Below are 20,566 nucleotides of genomic sequence, written 5' to 3'. Positions count from 1 at the left end.
ACAGAGCTGACTCACTCACACTACACACCACTCTGCTCTGTGCCAACAAACACGTCCTATGCATTGGATTATATCACATCAGAGTTGAAGTCGCGGTGGCTTATAGCAGGTGTCAAAATATCATATTGCACACAATATCGCCCCGTATTATAAGTTCAAGGTAATAATTTTACCATTAAACATGGGCCAATCCGCTCTCTGTGCCACATGACAAGCATTATCGATCAAAACACAAATTGAGTATGATACTGTCTCCAGTGAATAGAGTGCGTTGAAGGTAAACCATATCGGATTTGTGTGATGTTATTTGGAACATATGTAGGTATATATATAGAGAGAGAAGCTAAATCGATTGTGCGATCTGCCTTAATTCGTTCGCATAACAGTCACTTTCTTTCTGGTCCTAATTTTCAGCACTGAGTTGGGAGATTAAAGTAGAAGAGCGTTGATAGAAAAGTAGAATAATCAACAGAAGCACCAATTCATTACCTACCTAGGCTCTACCTAGATACCTAGTACCCGGACTCACGCCTTGGCCTCAGGCAATGATCTATTCATACTTCCACTACAGTCGAACTCTCAATAAGAACAATACGGTCCTTGGTTATCCAGGGTAGTGGCGCTAGTCTGTCACATTCATTGGCTATACACGCAACAGAAAAATAATAGACATCGAGAAATAGATGCAACTTCAAACCCAAACAGTCAGAAGCGGACATATTGATGCAAGTTGAAAAACATAATCAGGTAACGATACCCAAAGCTCTACATTATACTGTGTTTACTTATCAACTATAAATTCGCTGTCATTTGGGCATTGCTCTCGCGTCAGTGGATTAGTGGCTGAAGATCACGTGACACACGCTCCACCTCTCAGGTGCTCTCAGCCTCTCACCCCCCGTGCAATCAATCCAAATCTTCAGGTTCCTGCCTCTCCACCAAATTGATTCTCCCGTCCCCTACCCACGTCACCGGGCCCCCGATACCCCCAAACACTTCCCGACAGACAGCCGATACTATCTACATGTTGGCTTTCGTCTGCATGTTATACTTTAATGACTTGTGAGTTTCCCCTACCCTTCCTGCCCCTTCTAGTCTCTACCGCGCTTCTGGCTTGCTGGCCTGTCGCCTATCGTCGATCCCGCCTCGGCCTCGGCCTTGCCCATCACGATATTGCTTCCTCAAGAGCCTTATATACGCAATAATTCGATGCAATTTGATGGATTCGATGCTCCACGTTCGTCCGGACCCTCCTGTGGCCCGATACGCCGCACCCGAGTTACCTGGTTCTCTCAATTGCGAGTTCGGGGTTTCCATCAAGCGACCATCGATAACTTACACGGGATGCGACAAGTACTTCATCTCTACCGTTTCCCCAATATTCAGACGTTCTAGGGGTCGTTTATGGGTCGCCGGAGTCGCGTCATTCCGTTCATCCCTCAAGCGCACACGTCAGACTAGAACATCAGCTAATATCGTCGCGTCCTCAGTAGGTAGCCTGTATCATCACCAACATGATGTCCACCCCTACTTTGGGGGGTCCCTCCAATGGACATTTGTCGCCGGTTGATGGAATCAGCATGTCGTTTGATACAGGAGATCATGCAACCGATAGCGACTCGCATGATGCCCCCGATCTCACGCTCGATCAACCATCACCGGCATCCTCAGACGAGGCGAACAACGATTCCAATATTGCCCACGACAATACACACATGTCAGCGAGTGAACAATCCAGCGAAGACAATGCGTCTGATGACGGAGACTTCGATATGGAGGAGAGCCTCCCATCACAGAACGAAGACGCGATGGAAGACCGCGACAGCTCTACCGACTCGAATCGAGCCTCCAAGCGCAAAGCTCCTGTCGAGGAAGACGAGTATATCAAGGCTAATCCAGAGCTCTATGGGTTGAGAAGAAGTGTACGTTGTGAAAAATTTTCACTCAAACTCTCTTCAAGCTTGCTGACAAGAAGATAGACGCGACCTCGAGAACAACGAAAGATTGTAGGTCATCACCGCAATTCGGTATCAGGACATATCATTGACTCACGTATGCAGGTCGAATCTGATGATTCGGATTCTGAACCCCCTGTCAACCGTCGTACAGTCAAACGACGACGTGTTGAATCCTCCCGTCCTTGTAAGTTGCCGATCTCTTCTCATGTGCAATGCCTACCCTCGCCACCATCACGATCTAACACGGTCATCTCAGCATCCAAGATTGGAACTCCAACATTACGTGCCTCCACAGCCGATTCCGACTCCGACTCCGACACATATGGTGGTGCTCGCGCAAAGAGCCTGCAGAAGAAGGCTCGAATGCAACGCGAGGCACAGCCAGATCTCGCCTTTGCTGAAAAGCGCTGGTCGAGTCGTCGCGCTGCACAGGTACAACAAGGAGCATACGAAGAGAGCGACGTTGACGAGGATGATGATGACGACGAGCTCGCCCCCATGGCCTACACCGTTGACTACATCGACGACTCACCATATATAGAAAAAGTAGTCCGGCATAGGCTCAAAGACGGATTCGAAATCTCCTATGGGTTGACTAAGAACGACTTCGAATACTTCATCAAGTGGCAAGGCAAGTCGCACTTGCATGACACTTGGGAGACGTTTCAAGACATTCGAGATTATCGAGGTTACCGTAAAGTTGAGAATTACTTTAGAAAGGTGATTGAGTACGAGGTGGACATCCGCGTCGGCGATGATATCCCCCCCGAAACGAAGGAGCAATTTTTCCTTGACCGCGAGCGAGACGAGGAAGCATTTGAGGATTACACGAAGGTCGAGCGAGTGGTAGCTGTACGAGACGGTGAAGACGATACTGAGTATCTTGTCAAGTGGAAGGGCCTCACGTACGAAGAATGCACATGGGAGGTCGCGTCAGAAATCAGCGACGCGTTCCAAGACCAGATTGACCAATACCTTGATCGAGCATCACGCTCGTGGCAGTCAGACCGGAAGGAGACGAACCTCGACACGAGATCACGGATGGTGAAGCTCGAGGAGCAACCCGATTTCATCAAAGGCGGCGAACTCCGCAACTTTCAGCTTCGGGGCCTCAACTTCCTGTGTTTGAACTGGACAAAGGGCAACAACGTGATTCTCGCCGATGAAATGGGTCTCGGAAAAACGGTACAGACTGTATCATTCCTCAGCTGGCTCCGTAATGCTCGACGTCAGGAGGGACCATCACTTGTGGTTGCTCCTCTCAGTGTCATCCCGGCTTGGTGCGACACTTTCAATCATTGGTCCCCTGACATCAACTATGTTGTCTACCTGGGACCCGAGGATGCTCGAAAAATCATTCGTGAGCACGAGCTGCTCGTAGATGGCAACCCAAAGAAGCCCAAGTTCAATGTCCTTGTCACTTCATACGAGTTTATTCTCCAGGATTGGCAATTCCTGCAGTCTATCAAATGGCAGACGCTCGCTGTTGATGAGGCTCATCGCCTCAAGAACCGTGAATCCCAATTATACAACCGGCTGGTGAGCTTTGGCATTCCTTGCAAGATCCTGATCACAGGAACACCTATTCAAAATAACTTGGCCGAACTTTCTGCTCTGCTCGACTTTCTTAACCCCGGCAAAGTTGACATTGACGAAGATCTTGATTCCCTTTCTGCCAGCGATGCACAAGAAAAACTACAACAACTTCACAAGGCCATTGCACCTTTCATTCTGCGACGAACCAAGGAAACCGTCGAGTCAGATCTTCCTCCCAAGACTGAAAAGATTATCCGCGTTGAGCTTTCAGATGTCCAGCTGGAGTACTACAAGAACATCCTGACCAGAAACTACACAGCCCTTTGCGACGCCACTAATGGACACAAGAACTCTCTCCTGAATATCATGATGGAACTAAAGAAGATCAGTAACCATCCTTACATGTTTCCTGGTGCTGAGGAGAAGGTCCTGGCCGGCAGCGTCCGCCGTGAAGATCAAATCAAGGGCTTAATTGCCAGTAGTGGAAAGATGATGTTACTCGATCAACTTCTTTCCAAGCTAAACAAAGATGGCCATCGAGTCCTGATTTTCAGTCAGATGGTCAAAATGCTTGATATTCTTGGTGACTACTGCTCTCTGCGAGGTTACAAGTTCCAGAGACTGGACGGCACTATTGCTGCTGGTCCCCGACGCATGGCCATCAACCACTTCAACGCTGATGACAGCGATGACTTTTGCTTCCTTCTCTCTACTCGTGCAGGTGGTCTTGGAATCAACCTCATGACGGCAGACACCGTCATCATTTTCGACTCTGATTGGAACCCTCAAGCTGATTTGCAAGCCATGGCTCGTGCCCATCGCATCGGCCAAAAGCGTCCTGTAAACATCTACCGCCTAGTGTCCAAGGAGACTGTCGAGGAGGAGGTTCTCGAAAGGGCTCGCAACAAACTCTTACTCGAATACCTGACCATCCAGGCTGGTGTCACTGACGATGGTAAGGCAGCTTTCAAGGAGGAACTCAACAAGAAGGGTCTCAGGGTCGAAGGCCCGTCTTCGTCTGAAGATATCCAAATGGTTCTCAAGATGCGATCATCTAAGATGTTCGAACAGAGCGGCAACCAAGAACGGCTTGAACAACTCGACATTGACTCGATTCTTGAGAACGCTGAGGTCACCAAGACGAAGGTCGACGACAAGATAAACCTAAGCAGTGGCGGCATCGACTGGGACAATTTCATGCAAATTACTGATGTGAAAGTGGATGATATCAACCTTGATTGGGATCAAATTATCCCCGCCGATAAGATCGCCGAAATTAAGGCCGAGGAAGAAAAGAAACAGCATGAGGCCTACGTTGCCAAGGTGGCGGCTGAAAGTGCTCCACGCAGAGCGGCCATCAAGAGCCGCCACAGAGAGAGCGAGCGTGATGTTCGCCTCAAGAAACGTCAGAAGGAGCAGCAAGACAAGGAGGAGGATGATCGACGGCCCGTGCCTCTCGATCCTAAGCGCCCGTTGAACGATAAGGAACAACGTAGTCTAATAAAGGCTTATTTCCGTTACGGCTCAATGGATGACCGCGGCGATGAAATCATCAAGGAAGCCAAGCTGAAAGAAAGGGATCCAGACTACGTCAAGTCGGTCCTCGATGAATTCATCAAGGCAGCCAAGGAGGCCGTGGACGATAACTATGCTCAGATGGTGGAAGAAGAAAAGAGACTCGGGAAGACTCTCACGAAGAAGGACCGCAAAGCTGTCCTGATAGACTTTGGCGATCTCAAGAAAGTCAATGCTGAAACGGCCATAGAACGTCCGAAGCAGCTTCAACTTCTCCGACAAGTCATTCGCAGCCACAATGACTGGCACACGTTTCGTCTCCCTGACGCGACGAAGGCCGCTAGCTACTCTTGTGCTTGGGGCGCTAAGGAAGATGCTATGCTCCTAGTCGGTATTGACAGACACGGCTTTGGCGCTTGGCCGCAGATTCGCGACGATCCTGATCTGGACATGGCAGACAAACTCTTCCTCGAAGAACATCGCGTAGAGAAGAAAGAGGAACGTAGCAAGGGTAATGACAAGATGAAGGCTCCTGGCGCCGTTCACCTTGTTCGTCGATCAGAGTATCTGCTTTCAGTCCTGCAAGCGAAGCACTCTAATGATCGTGGTGTGCAGCGAGCAGTAGAGAATCATCACCGCAACAACAAAAAGTCACTTGCCAATGGCCACCGCGGGAGTGCCACAGCGTCTCCTGCTCCGCACAACGGCAAGAAGTCTCGCGACCGCGACAGAGACCACCTCCATGGTGACCTGCACCGATCCCGAAGCCATGCGGAGGAGCGTGGAACCCCACGACCGGATTTCAAGCGGAAACATCTATCTCATGAAGATAGCCGCAGCCCCAAGCACCGCCGCATCGAGGAGCATCGTCGATCCAGTAAGCATGGAGAGGACAGGGAGAGGTCAGAGAAGCGGCGTCATCGGGATGATGAGGACCGTCGTGATGAGCGCCGAGATGAACGACGGGATGACCGGCGACATGATAAACATCGCCTCAGCCACAGTCATCGCGACGATCGTCGGGAAGACCGCCGAGATGACCGACGTGACGACCGTCGTGATGATCGACGACATGACCGACATCGTGAAGATCGTGAGCGTGAGCGTGAGCGTGAGCGTGATCGTGATCGCGAACGAGAGCGAGAGCGAGCCCATGACTCGCATCCCCAGGATGAGCGCCGAGCCAAGGCTCTGCGAAGGCTGGACGAACTTCGCCGAATTGGCGACAACAAAGATAAGAGAGCCGAGGACAACGACGCCATGATCTGGTTTCTACTCAAACCGGTCCGAGAGAACTTTGAGAGGATTCTCTCTACAACCAAGGACAACGTCAAGTCAAGCAAGGAGCGGGCGTCTATCTTTGGCGTCGAGCTGGTCGTTATCGGCACTTTCCTCGACGAGAAATTGGCGGCCACTGCTGCTGACGAAGGTCTCAAGAGCAACTTCTGGTAAGTCTTATGATGATGGACAGCTTCTTGTGACGGGCCCAACTAACACTGATGATAGGGACTTTCTGGCAGCTTTGTGGCCCGTAGATGATACAAGCAAGAGCGTCACGGGAAAGCGATTGAGCAACATGTATCGCACTCTACATTCCCGTAGCAAGGGATCCGGTTCGACCAAAACCAATGGTGCATAGTCACCGTCACCGTCGGCTTGAGAAAAGCAACGGACGATTCCTAACAAGGAACAACCAGTACGAAACCAAACCAAACACACCTACCTACCTGTTACGAGCAGATTATACCTGATATTGTTTCATTATGACTTGAGCATCTTTTTATTCAGTTTCCGGCATAGGATCGGCGTTTGGTTGCGCATACCTCAAAAGACAGGGGCTGTCAGCATGTTTGCCCTTTACTACACTTCACTGCATTTTGAGCAAGAGCTACGTGTGGAAAGATTTGAGGCTCAGGTTCAGATCATACCCGGATAGCATGGCATAGGACTTGTCATAGGTGGAGTTGTCTCGTCTTGATCGACTTGGCTGTTGCCAAGATTATACACAGGTACGTTGTGGGGGCACGTCTTATGCATTTGAGCTGGGCTAGCGTTGCGTGTCTTTGTTGAACCGGATTTGTTATCTGGGGCTCGGTATTGGTCATCTGCTCAATACACCTCAAGAATAGGAGGTGAGAAGGTGACGCGGAGACCAACACAATGCGTAGAGATCCATATTGTTGTTAGATGAAGATTACTGCATGGTATGGACGGTGGATAAAAAAGAAACGAGCAACAACTGCCAGGCGATGGCTTCTGCTTGGGTTGATAGAAGCTCTAAACTATAAAGAAAGATGAATAACTCCAAGGTTCGCAGTAACCTGTCCCACCTCGATATGTATGATATTTTCACGCAGTATATATAATGCTGTGATTATGTAGCACATGGTGACGCCTGTTACAAGGCTGCAGCAAGCTTGCCGCTGGTCGGCCTCCTGCAGGCTGCAACCAACCACAATGTGTGTTACTCGTCATCAGGCTTATTGGCATGGAGGTTGAAAATATGGTTGCTTCGTAGATATCTGATAGTTGCTTTCTTTGAGATGTCCAATATTCTATGCGACTCCCTGTTCTAGCTAGTTTCAGCCAGATATGTCAGTGACTAACACCGAGATCGAATGTGCTCGAAACATCGCCCTTCTTTACTACCTTGGTAGAATTGGCTGCAAGCCCCAAAAGAACAGTATTCAAGACTGTGAACCTATACGCAAAGCAGACATCAACAGGGCACTGTCTTTGCAGGATGAGAAGTTACTCACGTCAACACTGGCGTTTCTTTCGAGTATTCGAGATGATGCTATGAGCGTCACAGCAGTCTGCGTAGAAGAGAAGAAATCTAGTGTTGTGGTGATGGTTGCAGCCAATGCAAAAGATAGTCATAACTCATCATCGTATCTTGACGCTGTCAAGGAAGGGTTTGATAAGATATTCAGATCACTCAATCGAGAGACTCCAGGTGAGTCAAGGGCCAAAGCAGGCATCTTCTGAACCCTCTGATGAAAAGGCCAGTATCTTCTGAGAGCCTTCATTGTCGGATTATCAGTATCGTCATCTCTATGTGTCGAAGCCGAATAATGAGCAGAGCGAGATTCATCAGGCGCGGCCAAAGACAAGGCTTTGATACCATATTAAAGAAAGTCAAGAAAGAAATGGCTCGATTCACAATGAATGACGATAAGAGGGAGTACATGAGACTGAGCCAAGTGCTTATTTCCAGAATAGATGCTTTTCAAATCAAGTTGGCACAAGGTCCATCCAACACATCAGCATTGGACAAGAAGCTGGAGTTGATCATCAACACCTTTGCCGATATATCGAGAATATCAAGTCTTTCAACAATGCTACTCGAAGATATTGGACCGAGGATGGAACCGGACTTGTGCAGTGGCTTATTGAACACCATTCATAAGTTGGCGCACTACAAAACCTGTGCCTGGACCCTTGTGAAGCTTTCGAGGAGGTATTCGATACTTGGACGTACTTCTACTATTGCCGTCAGACTTGACGACACAGCCTTCGGGAAGCCACCAGCAGAAACTGTGGGTTTTAAGTTGGAAGAGCATTTGAAGAAGCTTAAAAAGGAGTACAACACCAACTGGGACTTGGACAACTTCGGCCAAAGACTGGCAACGAATACGAAAAAGTTCTGGGAGGACTTTTTGAGAGTCACGAATGAGCCAAAGATTCACGCTGAAATTCAACTTATGTGGCACCTTGAGCATCACCCAAGCTCGAAGCCTCCCCGAGTTCTCGCCTCCAACAAAGATGCGTGTTTCCTATGTAACGCCTTTATATCGTTCCATGGAAAGTACATGATACCCAAAACACACAGGAGAATCTATCCTGGATGGAGACTACCATCGACCGGGCTCAATGAGACTAGGAGACTATTTGTCAGAGAACTTGAACGCATTGCTGTGGAAAGACTCAACGTGGTAAATCAACAGGGGTTTGAGAAGAACATTGACCCTTTGGAGAGCACAATATCGTTAGTTGCTACTTCTACAACCTCTCTGAACAGATCCAGGGAAACGAAAGATATGCAACCAGCAATGACGCTTACCAATACTGGGATAAACAACGAGGTTTTAGATACGATAGATGAGAAACGGCCTGCGATATGTCTGCTGCCACCAACGAAACCAGGACAATCTAAAGCTGGAGTCAAGACAAAGACAAAGAACCTGGACGTTGAGAGCACCGAAGTCTCCTTAATACCTAGAAACTCCCCAATAAGTTCGCAGGAGACCATGGTTCTGACGCAGAAGCCGGCCAATGAAACTGAAAAATCCAAGAACAAGCCCCTATTTCAGTTGGAGAGCCAAATGATATCGCGTCCGAGGAGACTGAGTACGAGCCGAACAAGATCACAAGTCCAGAGACATATCAAACACGGCAGTCAAGCAATTGTTTTCCAGAACCGAAGCGTTCCGATCACAAGTCAAGCGATAGTCCGACGGCGTGGGAACAAGTGAAAAAGGATTCAACGAAAAGAATAAGGCTCAACTCATTCAACCTTTACATCGAGTACACATCCTCAGATCCAAACACATCGAAAGTTCTCAAGATCAAGACGAAGAGACTGTCAGTTGAGGAAGCAGAAGCAGCTACAGATGGGAGTGATCATGTTTATGACTTGGATAGTCTGTCAACACTGGGTTGTGACCTTGGAAATTGTCAACAAGTCAAGATGAAGGTTAAAGGGGAGGTTTATATAGTAGATCTTGGCGCTTTTGTTTGTCACGATGAATAAAATATGCCATATCGTTCATTAAGAAGTAAGTTTCTGAGGGTCGTTGCGCTGAAATGAGTTATTTGCGAGTATGAATAAACTGACAAGGCTTGCATGGTAGTCCCAGCTGTCTCCTATTCTAAGCGTCATCGCAACTGTCAAACTCCTCAAAGGTGCATCGAAGAATATCTAACGATTAACTTGATGTGACTCATTAGTATAGAGGTCTTCATGGCGAACTTGATCAAGCGATAGTCTATGCCTAGGTAGCATCATAGCTACCAGAGAGACAAGCCACTGCCTATTGGGTCACTTTCATACCTCAATGATACTCAATCTAGAATCTTAAATGCCGTATCAGAGGCATTATACAGAATGGATGTTTTGGGAAAAGTCTTGATTATACCCAAGCATCCTGCAGTTCTTGACTTGGACGAATGACGGGCAAACAAATTCAATAACCACGAATACTGTGAAAGACATCGATTCAAGTTCCTATTACCTCTGAAATAGACATCTCGTATCTTGGGCCACAGTACGAGCACAACTACCAATACTAGATGGTCATTATTTGTTGTTGCTCATGTCTCTTGCTGTATCCTTACATGAACAAATAAACGACGCTCATTGATTGCATCATGATATGCTGTGGATCCGTGGGGAAACACCAAATCACCGCCTCGTCCTCTCACTCATTCTCATGCATCACATCACCTGAATAATCGCATCATAATAAAATACGCTACCTCTTATCAGCACCGCATATTGCAGCAGCTCACCAAATAACAATCCTGAAACCTCCACCAACACTACAACGCCATCATGTCATCCTACACCCTTGAGCGTCAAATCGCAGAGCTCGCCGTGCTACGGGCATCAATCCTCACAAAAAGAGTCCAATCGACCGTCAGTGGCATTTCAAAAGCAGACGACTCTCCCGTCACCGCTGCTGACTTCGCCGCTCAAGCTGTTCTCATCAGCGCCCTCCGCAAGGCATTTCCCGGTGACCACTTCGTCGGCGAGGAAGACTCCAGCGCTCTTAGACAAGATCCGGCCTTGAAGCAGCGTGTTTGGGAACTTGCCTCTGGCGCTCACCTCGAGAACGCAGACGATGATGCCCTCCTTGCGAGCCCCAAAGATGTTGATGAGCTTCTTGAGGTGATTGATCTTGGAGGACGCGGTCAGGGTGGGAGAAATGGGCGATTCTGGGTAATGGATCCTATTGATGGAACAGCTACGTTCCTCAAGGGGGAACAATACGCTGTTTCCCTAGCCTTGGTAGAGGATGGAAAGGAGGTCGTTGGTGTTTTGGGCTGTGCAAACCTCAAGCCTGTGGACGATACAGTTGCAGAGTCAACCATCGACAAGGATGGTTTGGGTCTTATGCTCACCGCAGTTCGCGGACAAGGCACCACGATTCGCAAGATGGACTTCAGCGGTCTCCAGCCAGCTCAGCCTCTTGACAGCGTCGCCAAAGCCTCAAGTCCCGCTGAAGCTCAGATCATCAACTACTCGAGTGGCTCGACATCTCGTCACGACCTCATCCGCAAACTCGCAAGCTCTTTCGGTGCTAAATTCCCCAACATCGAGCTGTACTCATCACACATCCGTTATGCGGCACTCCTCGTTGGCGGCGGCGATTTCCAGCTGCGTATCCCTTCATCTGACGATGTGGTAATGCACATCTGGGATCATGCTGGGGCCCAACTTATCTTGACCGAGGCCGGTGGCAAAGTAACCGATCTTGACGGCAAGGATATGGACTTTGGAGCTGGAAGGGATCTGAGCCAGAACAATGGCTTGCTTGCAGCGAGGCAGGGTATCCACGCTGCCGTTCTTGAGAGTATGAAGAAGATTCTTGCTGAAGATGCCTCCACTTAACCAGCTATAAAATAAAAAGGTCTATCAAGAATCTCAAAAGATAACGAAATTTAATCCAAGATGCTGGTATTTACGTTCACATCGATATTCTATACATGCCAAATCCATATCTTACATCAAGCTGCTTCGGCCTCCAATCTCCATACTTCCCTGTCCATCTTTCATTTGGCCACTTCTACCGACAACAAACTCGGTATATATCCTTTGCAATCTGGCCTTCTCCTCAGAACTGATACTCGCCCGTGTGCTATCCAGAGCCTTTATGAGGTGGCCCCGTTCGATGACCACCTCCCTCTGATCGCTGCTTTCCGCCTTGGCGTCCGTGTTGGCGGCGGGAGCCCCGTGGATCTGCTTCGACTTCTTACGAGCTATCTTGATCTCTTCAAGCTTTGCCAAAATAGATGCGTTCTCGACCAGAGCAGCGGACTTGCTTTTTGGAGTCGCTTCGGTCAGGGGTTTGGCGTCTTTGCCGTAACGGAACTGGACGAAGCTAGGTGTGGTGTTCGACTTGCCATCGGTTCCGTTGGTTCGTTTAGAAGTGACTGTAGGCCCATCAACGTCCAAAACATCGTGAATAGCCTCGAGCTGAGCATTGGACACAAGAGCCTGGAGGTCAGCACCCGAGAAGCCCTCAGTACGGCGAGCAATGTCCGTCAGAGGCCCATCGGATTCGGTCAGCTCGTCCGAGAGTCTGACTTTTTGAAACAGCGCCTTGATGATGTCGACACGATCCTCCAGGGAAGGCATATCGCACAGCAAAGACTTGTCCAGACGGCCGGGACGAAGAAGAGCAGGGTCGATCAGATCAGGCCGTGAAGTAGCTGCCAGCACGTAGACACCTGACAATCCCTCGGCACCATCCATCTGCGTGAGAAGCTGGTTTACCACACGATCCGTAACACCTGTAGAGTCATGCCCTCTCTTAGGTGCAATGGAGTCAAACTCATCGAAGAAGAGTACACATGGCTTCGCAGCCTGGGCCCTATCAAACAGATCCCGGACACTCTTTTCAGAGGCACCGATATACTTGTTCAGAATTTCAGGGCCCTTGACACTGATGAAATTGAGGCCACACTCGCCTGCAACAGCGCTGGCAAGAAGCGTCTTACCGCAACCGGGATATCCGTAAAGAAGAAGGCCAGATCGAAGGCGTAGTGGACACTGCGCAAAGATTGGCGCATATTTAGTCGGGTATTGTAGCGTCTCCAGGAGCACCTGTCGTGTCTCTTGCAGCCCTCCAATGGACTTGAAGCTTGTTGACGAACTCTGCAGTGACACATTCCTCAATGAGGCTGGCGTGAACCCCTTGAGCGCCTTATCAAAATCAGCCCTTGCCAAGTGAATGGCGCCTGTCGAGTCTGGCGACTCAGCAATGGCACGAATGATAGCCTCGTTCCTCGCGCGAGACACAAGGACATTGATGTCGCCAGGCATATAGCCGTCTGTAGACCCAGAAATGTCAAGAAAGTCAAGGTCTGGGTCCAAGATGAAGCCGCTCGTCTTTGCCGGACGGCTCTCCTTGCTCGCATGACTAGCGCCGTCCATCCAAGCACCACTGTCTTCCGTCATGCTGCCGTCAGCAGTTTGTGGTCGACTTTCATCGCTGAACTGTGTCTGAGCTTCGTCAGCCGTCATGGCATCCTGCATGACGATAGACTCCATCACTCGACGTCTCGATTCCTTATCAGGTGCCTTGAGTTCGACGATCTCGCGCACAACATGGCCACTGACTACAACACCATTGATTGACTCCTTGCCCTCAGCTGTGGCCAGGAGAACAACACCACTGTCGCGGGTACAGTATTGTCTGACGATCGAGCACAGGATCTCACCGACTTGCCTGCTCCTTCCATTGTCATTGCCAACCTGAAGTTCTGTTTCTACAGGACAAAGCTTGTCCAGGTCATCAAGAACTACCACAGCTTTTCCGTTTAAGCGTGCACCCCAGCTGGCAGTGGCGAACAAACGGTTCAAAGTTTCCTTTATCGTTGAGATTCGTGTCTCGTCATTGACTAGTTTCCGACAAGGGTAGTATAATGTATGGAATAATGAATCTCCTCGAAGTTTTTGTGCCAAGTATCGAGCAATAGAAGATTTTCCGGATCCCATGCCACCAGTGAGAAGGACAGAAGAAAGGTGCACAAGATTAGACTGTAAATTATCCAGCAAGGAGTCGATTCCAACAAGGAGCGAATCGTGGGTTGGTTGACGCTCAAACCCGTCCGTCTCGGTCAGCCGGGATGGTCGAGGAGTTGGTGGCTGAAAGTCAATAGGCAGTTTAGTGTCGAGTCCAAGAAGCCAATTCGCAGCGTCTTTGTTCTCCTGAAAATCACCACCAAAGGTAAATTTAATGATGCCGCCTTCCCACCCCTGAGGAGGATCGAGACCTTCATATAAGCCCATGATGGAGCCGTCTGTCAGAGGTCCTTGAAGAAGCCCATCAGTACCTCTAGTAGCGGCATAGATCTGTCGGAACCGCTTCGCAGACTCTTCTTTCTCAGCCTTGGATTCTCCACCAAACCGCAGACCTTCGACTGTCTTTGCACTTGTGGCGAAAGGAAAAACCTTGATGCTCTGAACCGCAGTCTTGGGGAGTTGCTGTGGAGCTGCTTGAAGCTTTACTATCCCGCCAACCATGCCAGAACACCCAAGACTTGCACAAAGGGGTGACGAAAGAGCAACTGATTGACTGTTGGGAGGATCAATCCATGATCTAAGATGAGCAATGACTTTTGTGGCCGCAGTCGTCCCAGCAGGAACGCCGCCTTCTTCTGGTTGAGGCTGTTGCAGACCAGCTGGTCTAATAACATCAACCGCGACGTAGTTGACCCCTTTGAAGGCTTCGCCGGAGAGAAGGTCGTGATCAACCCAAACACTCAAGTCCTGAACCAGGGGCCCTTCATCAAACCATTCTTCACATGAGCTTCGGTCAAGACCACGCAGAAACATAGTAGGTCTCCGCTCTTCCTTGGCGCTTCGCCGGCGCACCGTACTGGTCGCGCTTCGTTTGGACTTGGAAGTGCTGGCTACGCTGCGGTGGTCGCCCGAGCTGTGCGAGCTCTTTTGCCTCGTCTTTGGCGCAACGATGACCTCGGCATCGGGGGATATCTTTGCGAATGGCAAGTCGGCCGGAGGCGAAGGATCCAGTGAAATAACTTTGATATTTGCGGTCGATGTCGGAGATAGATGTAGTGTCAACGCATGGGGCTCGACGGGGTTGTCGCCAATTTTGTATAGCGGGTTCGGGAGCGCTCGAATTTGAGAGATGAGATTCAGTTCGAGGAATGTCGCATGTAGCTCAATAATCTCCCAGTCCTCCGGTGTAAGGGGTTCAATGTTGATCGTATGCGCCAGCGGAGGATCGAGATGAATGGTGGCCATGATCTTCTGCCCTTCTGAAATACCTAGTGACTTGGCTAGTGTGGCATCAAGTTCGACAAGCTGAACCTCCTGATCGCGGGATGATCGCGAGCCATTGGGTCCATCGCGGGTCCCAGGAGGAGCGGTCCTCCTCTTGCTGGGCATGCCTGTCCATCCTACGAATATGGAGCGTTGCTGGGAGCCGGCTCCAGTCGGCGAGGCCTCACGATAGCTGAGCTCAATGATGACATTTTGTGCAGGCTATAAGCTATGGTCAGAAAATCGCCAGAGCAAATCAGTGAAGAAGAAAGTTCCTACAGTATTGACATTGACTAGGAGCGAGACCAGTGATGTAGGAAGGTTGACCAAACAGCTTTTGAGGTGAGATAGGGAGATTTCCGCCGAGACGGACTGCGCATTTCGTCTGGGAGGCATGATGCGCTTAGGCAATTGAGAAGACTCTCGAATTCGATTGAGTCGACCTCTCGCGGGAGAATTTTATTACTTGTCTGTGGGAAGAAGCAGAACACCTCAGCTCAGGTGCCGAAACATTTCCGATCTGGAGTCCCTTTCTTGTCCCGCAGCCGAGGTCCCTACACGTGCTCGGTGATCATCCCCGTCCCCTTCCCCAGCTTTACGGTTTCGGTGGGTGGCCCATGCTTTCCTGCGATACCGCTGTAGGTGGCGGCTGTGGCTGTGGCGGGTGTCAATTAAACTCTACATATGGCTGTGCGTCGCGAAACGCGAAAAGACGCGTTTGATGTGCGCGCTTGGAAGGGAGGGCCCATCGCAACCACGGTTGCCCCCCTGCGACTGGCCCCAAGTCCACTCAATTTGTGCATCGCGATCGCATCTCTCCATTCGCTTTGTACTATACAGCACCGCACCGCACAAACTTGACTTACAGCGCTCTTCAAATTTGAGATCCTTATAAGATTTCTTCACAATGGCGCTGCGCGAGTTCAAGGCCCCTGTCAGCTATGAGAAGCAGCAACGTCAGTATTTCCTGCTGCTACTGTACTTAGCTCCCCGCATAAGCTAATCATCGGTATAGACGCCTTCCAGGAGTTCTTGACAGGATTCAAGACATCGCCAGAGCAAACCATCACAACTGCACTAGGCAATATCACCATCGGAGAAGATGACCTCGACGACGAGTACGATTTAATGGAGGAGGATGGGCAAGATGCGAACCGGCAACAAGCGAAGGAGCGCCGTGCTCCTCAGTACAAGTACAAGAATATGCTGCAGCAACTCTCCGATCGAACGATCGACGAGGCGACGATTGATCTTGACGATTTAGCAACCGTATGATTTGCGATATTCCTTTCTCCGGCAAAGTACTAACAAGCTTATAGTGGGAGAACCAAGCGTTCGATGGTGAGGACAGTATGAGACTTGTTGATTCCATCGAGATGAACACAAAACACTACGTCGAAATATTTTCCCGAGCTGTGGATGAGGTCATGCCTCCAATGAGCGCAGATGTGAAGTGAGTACTCAAGTGACCTAAATGTTGATGCACCGCATTAACCAGCGAATAGCTTCAAGGACGATGTTCTCGACGTGTTGATGGCTCGACGACAAATCCGAAACCGAGAACTGGACGAAGCCGCTGAGCGAGACCCTACTGCTGCAGATGACAAGTTCCCTGCCGAGCTCACTCGCAGGTACACCCTCGTGTTCAAGCCCAGGACTAGCACCTCAAGCCAATCCTCAAAAGCTTTGGCAGTTCGACAAGTGCGCGGCGAGCACTTGGGTCATCTTATTACCATTCGCGCGATCGCCACTCGAGTTTCTGATGTCAAACCCATTGTTCAAGTCAGCGCCTACACTTGCGACAGATGTGGCTGTGAAATCTTCCAGCCTGTTACTGACAAGCAATATGGCCCCTTAACTATGTGCCCCTCCGAGGACTGCAGGCAGAACCAGGCCAAGGGTCAACTCAACCCTTCTTCAAGAGCCTCAAAGTTCTTGCCTTTCCAGGAGGTCAAGGTCCAGGAGATGGCCGAGCAGGTCCCAATTGGTCAGATTCCTCGAAGTCTTACCGTCCTCTGCCATGGCACTCTTGTCCGCCAGATTAACCCTGGTGATGTTGTCGATATCTCAGGCATCTTCCTTCCCACCCCTTATACAGGTTTCAAGGCGATGAAGGCTGGCCTGCTCACCGATACTTATCTCGAGGCACATCACGTTCTCCAACACAAAAAGGCGTACAGTGAGATGATTGTTGACCCCACACTGGTCCGCCGGATTGAAAAATACCGCCAGACTGGCCAAGTCTACGAACTGTTGGCAAAGTCGATTGCTCCCGAAATCTTCGGACATCTTGATGTCAAGAAGGCTCTTCTCCTTCTACTTATTGGTGGTGTGACGAAGGAAATGGGAGATGGAATGAAGATTCGTGGCGATATCAACATCTGCTTGATGGGTGATCCTGGTGTGGCCAAGTCTCAGCTCCTTAAGTACATTTCAAAGGTCGCCCCTCGTGGCGTCTACACTTCAGGTCGTGGAAGCAGTGGTGTCGGTCTCACGGCTGCTGTTATGCGTGATCCTGTCACGGATGAAATGGTTCTCGAAGGTGGTGCTCTCGTCCTGGCCGATAACGGAATCTGCTGTATTGATGAGTTCGACAAGATGGACGAGACTGACCGTACTGCCATTCACGAAGTAATGGAACAGCAAACAATTTCCATTTCAAAGGCCGGAATCTCAACAACCCTCAACGCCCGCACCTCTATTCTTGCCGCCGCTAACCCTGTTTATGGACGATACAATCCTCGCATCTCCCCTGTCGAAAACATCAACCTCCCAGCTGCGCTCTTGTCCCGTTTCGATATCCTATTCCTGCTTCTTGATACCCCTACGCGCGAAACAGACGAACAGCTTGCCAAGCACGTTGCGTTTGTGCACATGAATAGCCGACATCCCGATATCGGCACTGATAATGTTGTCTTCAGTCCTCATGAAGTGCGATCCTACATCGCTCAAGCGAGAACATACCGACCTGTTGTTCCTGAAACTGTCTCTGAGTACATGATCAAGACATACGTACGCATGCGAGACCAGCAGCAGCGCGCTGAGAAGAAGGGCAAGCAGTTTACCCACACAACCCCTCGTACCCTCTTGGGTGTTGTCCGTCTGGCCCAGGCCCTGGCCCGACTTCGATTCAGCAATGAGGTCACTCAAGACGATGTTGATGAGGCTCTCAGACTAGTCGAGGCTAGCAAAGAAAGTCTGAACAATGATCTTGGCATTGGTCGAGCGCGCATGGATCCCAGCAGCAGGATTTACAATTTCGTCAAGCAGCTTGCTGATGCCGGCCAATGCCGTCCCGAAGATGCCGCTGGCGAGGAAGAGCTCGGTATTGAGCTGAGTATGACGCAATTAAAGGCGCGAGTCATCGCCCAGGGCTTTACCGCCGACCAGTGGTTCAACGCTGTGCAAGAGTATACCTCCATCGATGTAAGTTTTTAAGAGACATTCCTTCGTACCTGAACAAATCACTAACAATCGTTAACAGCTCTGGCAAACCACCAGGAACGGTGCAAGACTGGTATTTGTCAACAGCGACCCTGATAACGACCAAGAGGATGACATGGACTTCTGAGAACTGGGCATGTAATGAAGTGAGATGTTCTATGTAAAGGTCTGGCGTTTCGGCATATGAAGGTAGATGAGAATAGTCTGCTGGTAGAGCTCTGTCAATGATGAGAATTAGGCATGAAGTCTCTATCACAACAAACACCAACCAATAACTCAGCTGTAATACACAAGCATAAAGCTTTAATTGTTCCTATAGCACAAATGGTTTGCAAAGAAGCAATGCATATTTCGGGTTTCAAACACCAGTATTGTACATTTCTAGAATACATTTACAGCCTCATTTGCATCAATGCAGCACGCTCCATCTCACCAACATTACCGTGGCCGCCCACGGTCCACTTCTCGGATACTGTCCTTGAATTGAGAACATGGCGGAACAGCCCGCTGGCGCCCCAGTATTCCATTAAAGAACGAGCCTCGTCCTTCGTGATACCCTCAAGACGGAGAACCCAGCTGTTCTTGAGGGCCTCGTACACACGCTCGTCGTACTTGCGCTCGTAGGGGTCAGGCTTGGGAATCTCGCGGCCCGCCTGGCCCGCCTCGAGCTGTGAGAGAACAAGCTCTTGTGAGGGGTGGTGGTGGGAGTTGTTCTCTGAGGTAGCGGCGATGACAGCACCGCCATTAGGGAGAGGAGTCTTGCCAGATAGGGCGTCAATGAAGAGGCGTACTAGAGTCAGTTCATGGGCATGGACCTCGTTAAACGAGGGGTCTCTGTAATCACTAATCTTATTGATGTGGGCAAGACCGTCGAGGGCAAAGAGCACGGGGGGTCGCCCAGGCAGGGTGAGCTCAGTCCATAGGGCAAGGAGGGTTGGCCATGCGTACTCGGCCTCCTTTGCGCTGAGAGCCAGATCAGCGAGGGTAGCGCCCTCCTTGAGGTTAGTGAACTTGGACCAGTCCTTCTCGATGTTGAGTTTTTCAAGAACGACACGGTTGGCTCTATAGAGGCTCTGTATCATCTTGAGACAGTAGATGGGTTGGGAGAACTGCATTGGCTCAGTCTCGGGAATGGGTGAGTATTCAGTGTTACCGTTGGTCAGATCCTGACCTGTTTTGGTCAGTTAGAGGTATGAAAACGTGAGGAGGTCCTTCGGGGATATGTACCTTCAGGGACATGGAATACCACCCAGTTGTTAAGAAGCGCATATGCCATAGCCTGTAGCATGGCCATACTCTTTCCAGACAACTTACTACCCGTCAACACACACTTAAGAGCCTTCTTGTCCTTGGCCGATAGCTCAAGCTTCTTCATCAACTCTACTGTCTCTCTGCGCTGCAGAACATGGGGTTTTCGGAATAGGTTCCATGTCTGTGTCGTCTTGAAAGCCTCGAGGGCACGGAGATGATCCACAACCTGATCAGGAATAGCAAACATCTTTCCAGCGCTCTCAGCCTTGGTCATGTTACTGGCATCCAGATTTTCAAGGCCTGCGACAGGCAGAGCACTGTTGTTGCTGAGCTGGATGCGCTTTCGGAAGGCCTTTCGCTCGCCAGGCTGAGGTTTTCGGACAGGCGTCACATTGGCACGTTTCTTATAGGACTTCTTGACCTTCTGGGGAAGATCTCGGCGGCTCTTGATTGCCGGAGGAGCTGAGACGGCGAGAGCAGCGTTTGAAGTTGAAAATGGGGCGAGGAGGACTGGTTGAATTCGAGGAGCCCTGGGAATAGTCGGCCTCATGAGGCATCGAAGCGAATTGGCGGACGCCATTGCTTGCAATAGTATTCCAAATTGACGTCTGACAGACTCTTCTTGGATATCTATGACGAGAACGACGTCTATCGTCGAATGGACGCCAATTGGGTCGGTTCTAGGACGCTCGTCTCGAGGCCGTCGTGAGCTGAAGTTGAATGCCACTTCGAAAATCTCGGTGGATTAAACCACACACCCCAGAGGTACTGGGGTAAGAGAAAGGATTGGGGTCCTGTGATTGGCTTATAGGCCCTGTATCGGAAAAACGGCTGCCCACTGATCCGACAT

At 50.0% G+C, this 20,566-nt stretch overlaps 6 protein-coding genes across 8 annotated transcripts; 4 read left to right on the top strand and 2 right to left on the bottom strand.

Moving 5' to 3' along the window:
* Positions 1-903: 903 nt before the first annotated feature.
* FOIG_02973 (chromodomain-helicase-DNA-binding protein 1) lies at positions 904-7,361 on the top strand (the record flags this gene model as incomplete). 3 transcript variants are annotated; one of them, XM_031200562.1, is made up of 6 exons in its annotated part: positions 904-1,062; positions 1,491-1,922; positions 1,980-2,006; positions 2,061-2,142; positions 2,215-6,457; positions 6,516-7,361. In XM_031200562.1, 5 exons carry the CDS (start codon positions 1,515-1,517, stop codon positions 6,646-6,648), a joined length of 4,893 nt encoding a protein of 1,630 aa, XP_031070330.1. In that variant the 3' UTR covers positions 6,649-7,361. The 3 variants fall into 3 exon arrangements, with proteins under 3 accessions (XP_031070330.1, XP_031070331.1, XP_031070329.1); XM_031200563.1 differs by having other exon boundaries at positions 934-1,062; positions 2,215-7,361; XM_031200561.1 differs by lacking the exon at positions 904-1,062 and having other exon boundaries at positions 1,515-1,922; positions 2,061-6,457; positions 6,516-7,333.
* Positions 7,362-7,601: 240 nt separating this feature from the next.
* FOIG_02972 (uncharacterized protein) lies at positions 7,602-9,484 on the top strand (the record flags this gene model as incomplete). Its single annotated transcript, XM_031200560.1, has 2 exons — positions 7,602-7,965; positions 8,232-9,484. The coding sequence occupies 2 exons, from the start codon at positions 7,602-7,604 to the stop codon at positions 9,482-9,484; spliced, it is 1,617 nt and encodes a 538-aa protein (XP_031070328.1).
* An 886-nt stretch (positions 9,485-10,370) lies between these two features.
* On the top strand, positions 10,371-13,956 carry FOIG_02971 (3'(2'),5'-bisphosphate nucleotidase). The gene has a single exon (XM_031200559.1). The coding sequence runs from the start codon at positions 10,564-10,566 to the stop codon at positions 11,620-11,622; it is 1,059 nt and encodes a 352-aa protein (XP_031070327.1). The 5' UTR covers positions 10,371-10,563; the 3' UTR covers positions 11,623-13,956.
* FOIG_02970 (uncharacterized protein) lies at positions 10,410-15,598 on the bottom strand. Its single transcript, XM_031200558.1, has 2 exons — positions 15,301-15,598; positions 10,410-15,243 (listed from the first exon to the last, which is right to left on the bottom strand). Exons 1-2 carry the CDS (start codon positions 15,415-15,417, stop codon positions 11,734-11,736), a joined length of 3,627 nt encoding a protein of 1,208 aa, XP_031070326.1. The 5' UTR covers positions 15,418-15,598; the 3' UTR covers positions 10,410-11,733.
* A 271-nt stretch (positions 15,599-15,869) lies between these two features.
* Positions 15,870-18,878, top strand: FOIG_02969 (minichromosome maintenance protein 7 (cell division control protein 47)). Its single transcript, XM_031200557.1, has 5 exons — positions 15,870-15,977; positions 16,037-16,290; positions 16,341-16,474; positions 16,527-18,447; positions 18,506-18,878. The coding sequence occupies exons 1-5, from the start codon at positions 15,929-15,931 to the stop codon at positions 18,590-18,592; spliced, it is 2,445 nt and encodes an 814-aa protein (XP_031070325.1). The 5' UTR covers positions 15,870-15,928; the 3' UTR covers positions 18,593-18,878.
* Positions 18,476-20,472, bottom strand: FOIG_02968 (uncharacterized protein). The gene is made up of 2 exons (XM_031200556.1): positions 19,693-20,472; positions 18,476-19,636 (listed from the first exon to the last, which is right to left on the bottom strand). The coding sequence occupies exons 1-2, from the start codon at positions 20,294-20,296 to the stop codon at positions 18,858-18,860; spliced, it is 1,383 nt and encodes a 460-aa protein (XP_031070324.1). The 5' UTR covers positions 20,297-20,472; the 3' UTR covers positions 18,476-18,857.
* Positions 20,473-20,566: the final 94 nt, after the last annotated feature.

The sequence above is a fragment of the Fusarium odoratissimum genome (assembly GCF_000260195.1).
Source record: "Fusarium odoratissimum NRRL 54006 unplaced genomic scaffold supercont1.3, whole genome shotgun sequence".
Classification (NCBI taxonomy): domain Eukaryota; kingdom Fungi; phylum Ascomycota; class Sordariomycetes; order Hypocreales; family Nectriaceae; genus Fusarium; species Fusarium odoratissimum.
This window is presented reverse-complemented; position numbering and strand designations above follow the sequence as displayed.